This window comes from Sarcophilus harrisii, chromosome 3 (assembly GCF_902635505.1).
Source record: "Sarcophilus harrisii chromosome 3, mSarHar1.11, whole genome shotgun sequence".
NCBI classification, from domain to species: Eukaryota; Metazoa; Chordata; class Mammalia; order Dasyuromorphia; family Dasyuridae; genus Sarcophilus; species Sarcophilus harrisii.
In genome coordinates, this window is record NC_045428.1 from 588,027,297 (window position 1) to 588,039,298 (window position 12,002).

The 12,002-nt window shown below is 54.5% G+C and overlaps 1 protein-coding gene across 1 annotated transcript in view; it reads right to left on the minus strand.

Moving 5' to 3' along the window:
* The window catches only part of SAMD11 (sterile alpha motif domain containing 11), a 39,421-nt gene that overhangs the window by 12,498 nt on the left and 14,921 nt on the right, over positions 1-12,002 (minus strand). Inside the window, 2 exon segments of the mRNA XM_031961581.1 lie at positions 1,677-1,801; positions 8,362-8,412. Of these exon segments, the coding sequence (XP_031817441.1) occupies positions 1,677-1,801; positions 8,362-8,412 (176 nt within the window).

A 12,002-nucleotide genomic window follows, 5' to 3' on the forward strand; every position in this document is an offset into this window, starting at 1 on the left:
TATCCCCTGGTCATTGTCTCTAGTCAATTTCCTGGTTAGTGTCTAGTTAGTTTCCTAGTCGGTAGCCCCTGGCCAGTTCCCTGGTCACTATCCCCTAGTCAGTTCCATGGTCACTGTCTCTAGTCAGTCCCCCAGCCAGTATCCCCGGCTGTTCAGGTCTTCACCTTGGCCCTACTCTGCCTCTTCTTTCTCCCAAGACTGAGGATTCAGGGCTGGCTTGTGTGTGATTAAGAGATCTTGAAGAGTGAGGGGGGGCCCCAGCTGGCACACAGAACATCTCGATCATTACCTCGGCTCACGCCGGCTCGCAGCCGATCGATAGGGCAATTAGATTTTATCAGCAGCCTGCTTGGCCTCCCTCCTGCCGTCACAGCCCCAGAATTGCTCTCTCCCTCCCCCTCCCCGTCTCTCTCCCCCATCTCACCCCAGGCACCAAAGACAGGCTTTCCCCAGCTACAGAGACTGAGGCAGAGAGAGATGGGGAGAGAGATGCAGAAACAGAGCAACAATCACAGAAAGATTGACAGTATCTGTCTGAGATGCAGAGATGAGTGAAGAGAGACAGAGAGACTGACAAAAAAGACCCAGAGAAATAGGGAAGATAGTTCCCAAAGTACAGAGAAGGATTATGATGGGGTAGGAGCAATCAAGAGTAATAGAGACAGAGCAGTTCGGGTTGAAAAAGTCCCTAGACCCATTAGCTGTTCTCAAGGAAGAACCCTCTGCCTCAACCCAGTCTCCTAGTCTAGAGTCACCTTGGAATCCCTCTTTCTCCCCTGCCATGCAACCAGTCAGTTATGGTCAAGACACTTTTACTTCTCTCAAATTCCCTCTAAAGAGTTGCCAGCTCATCTCTCCTTTTTTCTTCTGTGTGTCTAAGCACCTGTCATTCACCAGGCTCCTCGGGAGTGAGGGGCTCTCTTCTCTACCTTTCCCTCGACCCCTCCCAGGGACCCCAAAGGGACAGCCTCACCTGTCTCTTTGGTTCTTCTCCCCGAGACTTTCCATTCCCTGAAACTTCTATCCTCTCAGTCCCAAGGTAGCAAAGGCAGGGGGAGCCTGCTAACAGTGCCCACATTGTCCCTTATAACCTCATCTTCCTCTCCTGCTCCCCTAGTTTCCCCTAGAGGAGATGGCTTTTTCCATCTCCTCTATTTTCCAAATTTCCCTATTCTCCAAGGAAGGTGCTTTTCTGAGAGTTGAGGCCCCTCACAGGTCTCTCCTCTGGGGAAGACACTGGGTTGAAGGGAAATATGGGGATACACCCGTGAACACTCAAGTGGGCATCTATCTGTGTGAGGCTAGGTGATTGGGTGATCCAGCATCCATGTGTCTCTATATATTTCTATGTATCTGTGGGGGTTAGCAGGTGTCTGGCCAATTGTCTATGCCTTAGTGTATGTATGTGATTGTGATTGTGTGTGTGTGTGTGTGTGTGTGTGTGTGTGTGTGTGTATGTGTCCCGCAGAGTTCCTAGCCTTATAAGTTTTTGTCACCTTCTGGGCAGCCTAGGCTTGTAGCCTGAATGAATGTGATGGCGGATCCCAGAGGCCGCCCCGGAGGACAGCACCCTCCCCAGAATCCCCCACCGCGGTCGGAGCTCGGGGAGCAGACGCCTTCCCTCCAGCTCCACTCGGACCCACACCCCCGAACCTCTGGCGCGGCCCCCCCCTCACCTGCCGGGCCCAGGCCAATCTCCACGCTGCTTCTCTGGAATTCACAGCGGCTTTGGCGCTCAGGCATAACGAGGTGGCGGCTCTGGTGCAAGTTGGAGATGATGGTGGAGAGGTCGCTGTCACGGCTGTGCGGGAAGAAGAAGCGACGGGTGAGAGGAAATCAGCTCCCGGGCGAGCTGCAGACAGTGTGAGCCCGTGATGTGTGTGTGTGTCTGTTTGTGAGTGTGTGTGTGTGATTGTGTGCGTCTGTGTGTGTGTGATGTATCCACAAAGGGAGGAAACACAAGTGTATGTGTATATTTATATACATATATGTTTGTGTATGTGAGTGTGAATGTGTGTGTAAGTGTGTACACAAGGGGAGAAAATATAAGTGTGTGTGTGTATATACACACACATATGTGTGGGGGAGGAGTGTGAGAGAGACAGGGACAGAGAAGGAAGACAGAGACAGGAAGGCTGTGCAGACACAGCAGAGAATGACATTCCTTCCCCTGGCTTTTATGGGCTGGGGGAGTGGGAGGATGGGGCTGATACAGAGCGGGAAATGGGGACGGGAGCGGACACCTGTACGGCCCAGGAGGGGCTGGGGCCCGAACACACAAAGCCTGAAGGAGAAAGCTGCTTTCTAGTGTTTCCATCCTCAAAACTCCCCGGCATCCAGCCGGCCAGGCCTGAACCTCAAGGCCAAGCACACAGTAGGTGCTCAGGATATATAGCTAAGAAGACCTGGGTTCTAACTGGGGCTCTGGCCCCATCTGCCAGGGGACTCGAGACAAGCCATCCCTCTGGGTCTCGTTCCCCAAACCTGCACGATGGAAAATAGATCCCTGGCCCCTCATCCCCTCCCAGAGTCAGAGAGCTTAAAGGACAACGGGCGTTTCCAGGGTTTCAGTGTTGAAATGTCACAGCCACATTCACGCTCACCCATACTCACACTCACACTCACACACACACTCACACATTCACACGCACAATCCTGTTCACACACTTTCACACTCACTCACACATGCATGTGTGGACAAGCAGTTACACACCAGATACACAGAGACACCCAAACACATCAATAAACAGTCACATAAACTGTCTCTGTCTCTGACAGGCAGTCACCTGTACATAGAGACCGAGTCACACACGGCATCCGTTCATAAACACACACATCGCACAAACCTGCAGATGCATCCAAAGCCAAGCCCACGGACCCCAGAGGTCTGGGCGGAGGGACCTGGCGTGGACCTTCTACTTCCACCACTGACTCTTTGAGAAACACACACACACACACGCACATTCACACTCACACTCACACACTCACACCCTGCACATGTACATGGCCACTTCTGGGCCTGGAAGGCCTCATTCACCCAAAATGACAGGCGTCATTCATTAAAGCTCTCCCTCCCAACCCCTGTCCTTGCCTGAGAAGCTCCCCCAGGCCGGCCCATTTACTGGTAATGGGTACCCAGAACCCTTCCTGGTCCCTGCTTTATTTCCTCGGGGATAGTCAGCCTGAGCACACGTTACTTCTGGTCAGAGAGCAGGAGCCCTGCAGAAATCCCAGTGGGGGTGGGGGGGGAAGAGACAGAGGCACACAGAGAGAGACAGAGATACAGAGAGTCAGAGAGAGTCAGAGAGAGAAAGAGAGACACAGAGACAGAGACAGAGAGAGACACAGAGTCAGAGAGACACACACACAGAGACAGAGAGACAGAGTCAGAGAGAGAGACACACAGAGACATAGAGAGACAGAGAGAGAGACACAGAGACAGATACAGAGAGACACAGAGTCAGAGAGAGAGAGAGAGAGAAAGAGAGAGATACCGAGACACAGTGAGAGGCAGAGAGCCAGAAAAAAGCACAGAGGGAAAGGATGTATGTATGTATGTGGTAAATGTGGGCTCTCAGCTTTTCCCTCGCTCAGCGTATTAACACCTCCAGCCAGCCAGACGCAGGGACAGAAATACACTTGCCCCCCCAGAACTCCCTTTCCTCGCTGGTTTCCCCCCTGCCTCCCCCCACCCCACCCCCACGAGCCAGCCCACCTGGCGCTGAGGAAGGGCCCCTGTCCCTGGAAGGGCCTTGGCTCCGTTCCCTCCACGCAATGACAGGGAGTCCTAATTCTAACCTCATTAAATATTCCCTGAGCTCCGGCTCCCCCCTTCCCGGGCCTAAGCCAGCCTCTGTCCCTCTAATCAGCTCAGTTTCCCTCTGAGCCTCTGCCCCCCCTCCAAGTGCCGGGGTGCCCGGCCGGGGACCCCGAGGGCCCGTCCTGCAGGTACGACCCCCCCTTATTTCCCAGCCCGTCCCTCTGGGCCCCCCACCTCAGCGGGGCTCTGACCTTTCCCTCCTGGGAGTCCTGCCCTCCGCGGCTCACGGGCCTCCCCTCTTCCGCGACCCCCAGGGCCACACAGGCCCCAGCTTCTGGGGCTGAGACCCCTTCCCCGCCGAGGCCTGATCCCCTCTGAGCTGCCCTTCCCGGCATTATGCAAATAGGCCGAGTTGTGAGCAGTTTATAGGATTAATTGGAAGTGATTAGCAGTTTCTTTAATCAGGCCGGCTCATCAATGAGGGGACAGACAGGATGAGACAGAGAATTGCTGGTCTCAGCACTGGGGGACAACAGATGGGGAGCAGAGGGGGGCAAAGCACCCAGACCAGCCTCCCCACCACGCCTGCCCCCCCCCACAATTGCCAAAGGCAGGAAAGGGAGCCTGAGCTCCACAAGGGACCCAAGCTGGGGAGGCTGAAATCTGGCCCGGAACTATGACTAGGTCACACTCTCTGAGCCTCAGGTTTCCTCATCTGTAAAATGGGGCTAAGAGGCCTGTAGTGAAGAGATCAGGGGATTGATTGTTGGAGCTGAATTCCCAACATGACACATTCACAGGATCTGGGGCAGCTCTCCAGGCCCCTGTGGCAGAATGAGTGTCTACCTGCACCAAAGAAGAACTTTCCTCCTGTGAGAGTTCCCTGCACTTTGGTTCCTCAGAACCCAGGGCAACACCAGCCCCAAGCCAGCCCTTGGATTAACTGACAGAAAATGTCACCTAATATTATTCTTTTTCAGTTTCTCACATCGGTGGGTCCTCCCACTCCAGGGCCTGCCCCGAGGCCGGAGCCTCAGCGCCTTGGACCTGCCCACTGGTCTCCCCCTCTTCAATCTGCACCCCCCAGATGTGAGCCCAGTGCCTCTGGAGGAGTCTCCTGGCTGCTTATTCTGTCCTTCCAGGCCTGTAGGGCTGCCTCCAGCCCTTGCCAGTTCCCTGGCAGCTCCCTGTTCCACCACAGCATCCTCGCCCTCTCCTGCCACCGTGGCCCAGGCTAGAAGCCTCCACTCTGCCGGAACAGACTGTCTGCCTCACCCCCCCCCCCTTTCCTCACAGGTAACTCTTCCTAGTGGAGCCCCGTCGCCGGCACTGCCGGGCCTAGCCCGGGGGGGCCTGACCGAGTACTTAGCAGCCACATCTGGAACTGGAAGGGATCTTGGGGCCAGCCAACCCACTCCCCCCATTTTAAAGATGGGAAAACTGAGGAACACAGAAGGAAAGCAATGTATCCAGATTCCCAGAGGTAGTGAGGGGCAGGGATGAGATTCAAATCTAGGTCATGGGAGAATAAAAATTAGACTCAGAGGCAGGGAGAGAATTTGGAACTCAACATTTAGGGGAAACTTTTAAAATAAATTGTAAAAAGAAAATATATTTAGAGCTAAGAAGAATTTGGAGGAATTAAAACTTCTAAAGTTCCCTCTAAAATATATTTAGAGTTAGGAGGAACTTCTCTAAATTCTGCCTTTACAGGTAAGGAAACTGAGGCACAGAAAGGGATTTCTTGCTGCAAATATAGCATTCTCTCTGGGACCCCACTAACTCTGGCCTCCAGTGTTCCCCTCTTTCTGGCCCCCATCCTCTCCCTGGACCATGCCCTTCTCCTCCAGTTTCTCAGCTCCAGAGGGAGCTTGCTGGTGGTTCCGAGCCACTGTTAAAGAAGATGTTCTGCACTTCCTGGCTGTGTGATCCTGGGCCGGTCACTTAACTCCAATTGCCTCAGCAAAAAAAAAAGCAAAAAAACCCTGTCTTCTGGTACCCAGGATGACAAGGAGTTTCAAAGTCAGACCGGGGGAGACCCACACAAAAATCGGGAAGAGGGGGGGAGGGAGTAAAGTGGGGAGCCCCCCCACTTTGAGAGTGGCCTGGCCCTTGGGGGGAGGAAGAATCAGAGTTGGAATTTGGCCCTGTCACCTTCACCTGCTTTCCTTAAAAGCCCAGCGAGTAGGCAAGGCCGAACCCCCTCCCTTGCTGCAAAGCACAAGGGGGTTTAAAGGGAAAGGAAAAATGGAATCAGTCCCTGCAGACATTCTGGCCCCCAAAAGGCTTGGGGCCCCCCCTACCCCTTCTGGTCCAGGAGCCCAGGGCGGCTAACCGGGCGGTGGTGGAGGGGGGATGCTTAAGGGTAAGGGCGCCCGGGGTACGCCTAAATCTAATCCTTTGTCAGTCCCGGCCCTAAGGATGGGGGGGGCTGGGTCACACCCGCTTCCCCCACACACACCCCTCTAAGGCTTGGGGCCGGCCACGGGGTCAGACGCTGCAAGGATTGGGATTTCTCCATCTGTGCAGAGCAGATGGACAGACACCCAGACAGACAACACCTCGGGCCTGAGCCGCCCGCACCCGTCCCCCTGATGGAGGCTGCCCGGAGAAGCCTTGGCGGAGGGAGGTAGGGGGAAGGAGCGACACCCCCCCCCCCCCCTGCCGTGGCCACTTAATTAAGTTCTGGGGATTCAGGGCTGCATCCCGTCTAACTCCCTCCTTCACAGGTGGGGACAGCGGTTGGGCCAGAGCCACGCAGGGAGAACGGAGCTCCTCTGGGCCCCACCGGACCGTACTGCCTCCGGGGGGGGGGGGGGGGAGGAGGAATAGAGGATAAAAGAGGAGGGAGCTGGGGACCCGGGTGGGAAGGACGGGGACTTTTAGGCAGAGCTGGGGCTTCTCTAGCAGACCAGGCCTGAGCCTAACCAAGTGCGGCCTGTCCCTCCTCACCCGGCCCGACACTCTTCGCCCGGCCCGTTCCTCCTCGCCCGGCCCATCCTACTGGCCCAGCTCCTTCGGAGTGCAGGTTCTCAAAGGCCACGGCTTCCCTCACTTGGGGCATCTGGGAGGGACCAGCCCGGGGCCAGCCACAGGCAGCTCCCAGCCCCGACGTGGGGTGGGCCCCGCCAGGCTGGGACAGGAAGAGAAGGGGGGAGGGGAGGGGGAACAGGAGGCGCCTCCTTGATTTCCCCACAGGCCCTGCTGACAAATTTATCCCGTAATGTCCCAAGTAAAAGGCTCATAAAACGTCATTAATGTTCATGACAGGTCATAAAAATGATCAGTTGAGCTGGCAACTCCAAAATGAGGTAGAAATAAGTTTAAAGATGTTTTTATTGTAATTCTGCTCCATAATCTGGCCCTTCTCCGGAGCATAAATACCTCAGGAGCCAGGCCAGGCCCAGGGGCCAGGGAGCAGCAGGAGGTTCACCATCTGCTCTACCCTCCACTTCTCCCGCTGCAGCGGAGACCCATTTCTCTTAGGCTCCTTCTAAGGGAAGCCATTCGGTTTGTTCACATACAGCCCAGGGACAAAACTCTTATACAGACTGGCCACAAACTCAGCTCTCCAAGCATAATTGGGGGGGGGGGGGCCTGGCTCTTCAAAATTCCCATGCTGCCTCTAAGAATTATATTCTGAGTGACTTTAGGCAATTCACCTGCTAGGACTCAGTTTACCTAACTATAAAATGAGAACGGGGGAGATGGTTTCTGACATTTATCTCTAATTGAGACCGATTATCCAGGATCCCTCCCCGCCATTCCCAAGACCAACCATGCTGACTTTTCTCATACTCATGTATCCCCAAGCAGGGGATTCTCCATCTTTAGGACAAGACCCTCCCCCAGACCTGTCACGCTTAGGGTGCAGGGTTAAGACCTGGAACCACTCATGCCCTAAATCTGTGGTCAGAGCTCTGGGGGTGGGGGTGGGATTCTGGTTATGGCCTCGGCTCCTCACAGGACGTCCGGGTCCAACACACCAACCAGGTCCCTCTGTCCTCCCTCTGTTAATTAGACTATATTCAACCAACAAACCGGTGCCTCCAAGGCCGCAGCTGGGCCCACCCTTCCCAAGGGCTGCCCTTTCCCTGCGGCTCAGATAGGCCCAAAGGGCCAATTAATTAGGTATCATTCCAAGTGCCAGTCAGGGGTCACTAGCTTTGGCCCACGAAGGGGCCTCTCCCAGAGGCCTCAAGCTCAGGAAAGGTCCAAGACTCCCCTGTGGAGTGGGTGGCAACAGTGACTGATCAAGCCGCCAACACTTCCGGGCAGAGCCAAGCCCTAGTGGCGGCTAACTAAGAGATGGGTGTCCCCTTCTCCGGTCTTGGAACTGGGGGGCTCTGCCCCTTTCTGACATCGGCCGGCCCCAAGGACATAAGTGTCTGCAGGCTGAGAGGAGTTTGAGGATGAGGAGGGCAGTTGAAGATAAGGGGAGGGAGAAAGGAGCAGAGGAAAGGGATGAGGGAGGGCGGGCTGAGCCCCTCATTTAGACAGATGAGACAGCACAGGCCCTAGAGACTGCAATGACAGGTGCCCATCTGGCCAGAGCGGGCCAGAAACCCTTTTCCTCCCCGACACCCAGGGCCCAGAGCTACCTGCAAGACGTCTCTCGAAAGGAGATGTTCAGATCCCAGTGAGTGTGGACCCTGCGGAAAGAGAGAAAAAGGGTTAGTCCAGTCCCTTCAACTCCTTTTCTCCTTGTTTCCCTTTTCCCCCAAGTTCCCATTCCCAGAATCACCCCTGGCTCCTCCTCAGGGTCACCCCTTTACTCCTACCCCGAAATGGCTCTTGTTACAGTTCTAATATGGGGTAGGGTACCATACCAGGACCCCAGGTCATTCAGGGGCCCTAGGAAGTCATGTTGGGGGCTCCTCCCCTTCCCCACTCAGTCCCCAAGGCTACAAAAGTCAAACTCCTGGTCCTCACATTCAAGGCCCCCCACCCCAGTCCAAACTCAATTTTCAAAAGTTTATCAGCATCTGGGTAGCAAAAAAATCCTTGATCTCAAGAGACCTGGGCTCTGGATTCAAGACCTTGCCACTCAAGGTCACCTTGTGATTGCTTGGGATGAATCTGGCAAGCGGCACCCTGTGAATACTGCGTTTCCCTTGTTCGAGTGTAAGCTCTCTGAAGGCAGGGAAGACTTTATTCTTGCCTTTGACTCATAATGCTTGGCCCAGTTCCTGACACACTGTGAATTAATCCATTGAGCCCGAGCCTAGATCTGCCCGTGGCTACAGGAGCATAGATTTAGGGATGAAAGGAACCCTCGGATCTGACCAGCTTGGGTTACAGAGACGGCCTGGAGACAGAAAGGAGTTTGCCTAAGATTGCAGGAAGAGCAGAAGAGAAGTGAAAGGAAATCGAGCCCCAACCTGAATTCAAATCCAGCTGCAGATGCTTACTGGCTCACTGTATCACCCCGAGAAGTCGCCTACTTCTGTCAGCCTCAGTTTTCTCATCGGAAAAACCGCACTGATAGCACATACTTCCCAGGGTTCTTGCAAGGATCAGATGAAATCATATTTGTAAAGTGTTTTGCAAATCTTTAATGATAATTAATTTATCATATAAAATAGATATTTATATTATATTCTATTGGTAATAATAAATAAATTATTTATGCTCAAGAGCCCTTTGCTCCAAACCTAGCAGCAGCTTTTCTATTGCTCTACAATGCCTCCCTTGTCCACTGTCCCCAGACAGACTGGGGATCTTGGGAGGGCCCTTTCTTTGTCTCCCACTAAGCAACAAGTACATGCTCGGCCAGTCAGGAGGCCTCAGGAAGTGCCCGTGATGAAGAGGACCATTCATTCTCACTCCGGCCAGTGTGCAGCTTCCTTGGAGAACTGGAGTGTGAGCCAGGGGACCGAAGCTAGAAGGGGCCTGGGAGGTCATCTCATGTCACCTTATCATCTTCCAGAAAAGGGAACCGAGGCCCAAATAAGGGTACTCCCGGTGTGAGGGAATGGACAATGTCTGGTCCTCAGAGGGGATGGGATACCCCACCCTGGTCTCATGCACAGAAATCCCTGCTGGTATAATCAGAATAAAAGGAGGCGAGACCACCCCCCCTCCTCCACTTTAAAGGAAGAAACTGGAAAGACCAGGATGGGGACAAGGAAGGAGGAGGGAACAAGTACTTATTAAGCACCTACTGCATGGCAGGCACTGAGCTAAGAGCTTTATAAATATCAGTTTATCTGATCTGGGAAAGGACTTGGAAAGTAGAGGTGTGTGAGTCTGGCCCCAACTCCCTGTCCGGGATTTGGCTCGAGAAGTTGCCGGGATTTGGAGGGTTTGATGTCTCAGGCCTGGACACCTGAGGCCCACCTCTGGGCGGGGGTGGGGTGGGGGTGGGGCTGCCTACAGCTCAAGGACCATCTGCCCAACCCCTCAGCCTGCAGCATCCCTCGGGACTCACAAATGGGAGATTCTCGACCTTGGGTTCCGGTCGAATGGTTTGACAGCAGAAATGGGCGTGATTTCATCAGTGGAAATGACTTTTACTAAGAGGCAGGGCTATTTGCTTGGTTACCACCCTCCTGGGACTCTTCCCTCAGGCTTGGGGTGGTCCTCCCTGCTGGAGTGAGCTCTCCCTGAGAAGTAATAGTGTCTCCACTTTTCTATAAGGATACCCAGCCCTCAGTGCAACAATTTGTACACAGTAAGTGCATAATAAATGATTCTTTCATTCCTTCATTTTGTACCTGAGGAGTTAGCCCAAGTGTTATGGTGGGGACCACTGAGAGAGAAGGCCCCCAAAGGAAGCCCCTGAGAGGAGAACCCCAGATGACAGCAGGGAAATGCCTAGAGAAGGGCCTTCAGGTTACGACTGGGGTAGATCCCTTTACAAAAAAAGCGCTCGGGGGTTAGGAGAAGGAGCCCTTCCTGGCTCACAAATGGAGGTTTGCTGACTAGAGGGCAGCCCAGGGCCCAGCAACGGGAACAACCCCGCTCCGTCTCCTCCGACAAATGAATAGGTAAGAACAAAATTAAATCCTCATTATCTCTGCTTCCTTCCCCTCTAGAGGAGCTCAGAGAGGGAGCCCACTCAGGGGGAGGGGAGTTGCTTGGGGGAGGGAAGAAGGGCCTGCTTCTTTCTAGCCATTAATCATCCAATTAAAATGGAAGAAGGCTGGCCAGGAACCCCCTGGGGTGGGAGAGCTGGGAGGGAGGAATACGGGGGAGGGCAGGGGAGTCAGGGGCCTGAGGCCCAGGAAGGGTGCAGCGCCCTCTCCCACAGGCCTTATAAAGCATCCAATAAAACCTGCAGCTGGAGAGAAGCTGGGGAGCCCACAAAAGCCAGCCCCGAACTGACGACTTCCTCCTAGGACCTGCCCGTGCTCGTGTGCCTGTTTTGACCTTGGCAAGGTAATACCAAGAGGGTCTTAGGACCAGGAGACCCGTAGCTGCCGGGGTAGGACTCTAATGCTCCATGAGAAGGGAGAGGTTGATATTAATCATCGGTTTCTGAGGCTTTCTAGTCCAATCCTGCCCTCTCTGGCTGCCTGGAGGAGGAAACTGTCCCAAGGAGGGAAAGGGAAAGGTCGCTAAGGGTCAGAGGCAGGACCTGAACTCGGGTCCTCTGAATTCAGAACCGGCGGTCTTTCCCTTGAAATACACAGGAAGGAAGAGTGCGTACAGCCCCAACTTTCCATTTTACAAATTTGTAAACTGAGGCCCAAGGAAGGAACCTTATGCCTAAGATCATGTAGTCAGTTGAGTCTGGTTCCCAGGTTCCTGGGTCAGGAGCTGAGGGAATTGCGGCATGGGGATGATGTCAGGAGGGTGTCGGGGGTGGGGGCGGGCCAGGACTCCCCGGGGCACACTGAGCTCGGGGGAGGGGGGGACCGGCAGGAGAAAGAGCCGGAGTGCCCTCCTGCCTTAGCTGGGCTGGAGGAGGAAGCCAGGGGCACACGGGACGTGTCCTGAGGGGCTCTCCCAGCAGTGGCCACAGCCAGCCTCCTGCCCCTGGTGTTCACCAGGGTGCGAAGGGTCATGGGAACAAGCTCTGCTCTCTCTTCAGGACTCAGGCCAGAACTGTCCCGGTCTGCGCTCTCCCTGCCAACGCCATCGTGGGTGTGTTTTTCTGCTTATATACTGCACCCCTCGGTAGAGCGGGAGCTCCTGGAGGGGAAAATACTCTGTCTCTCTTGCACACAGAGAGTCAGATGCGACTGAGTTACAGTCACAAGCACTCAGGGCCGCCCCGCAAATACACAATCAATAAACT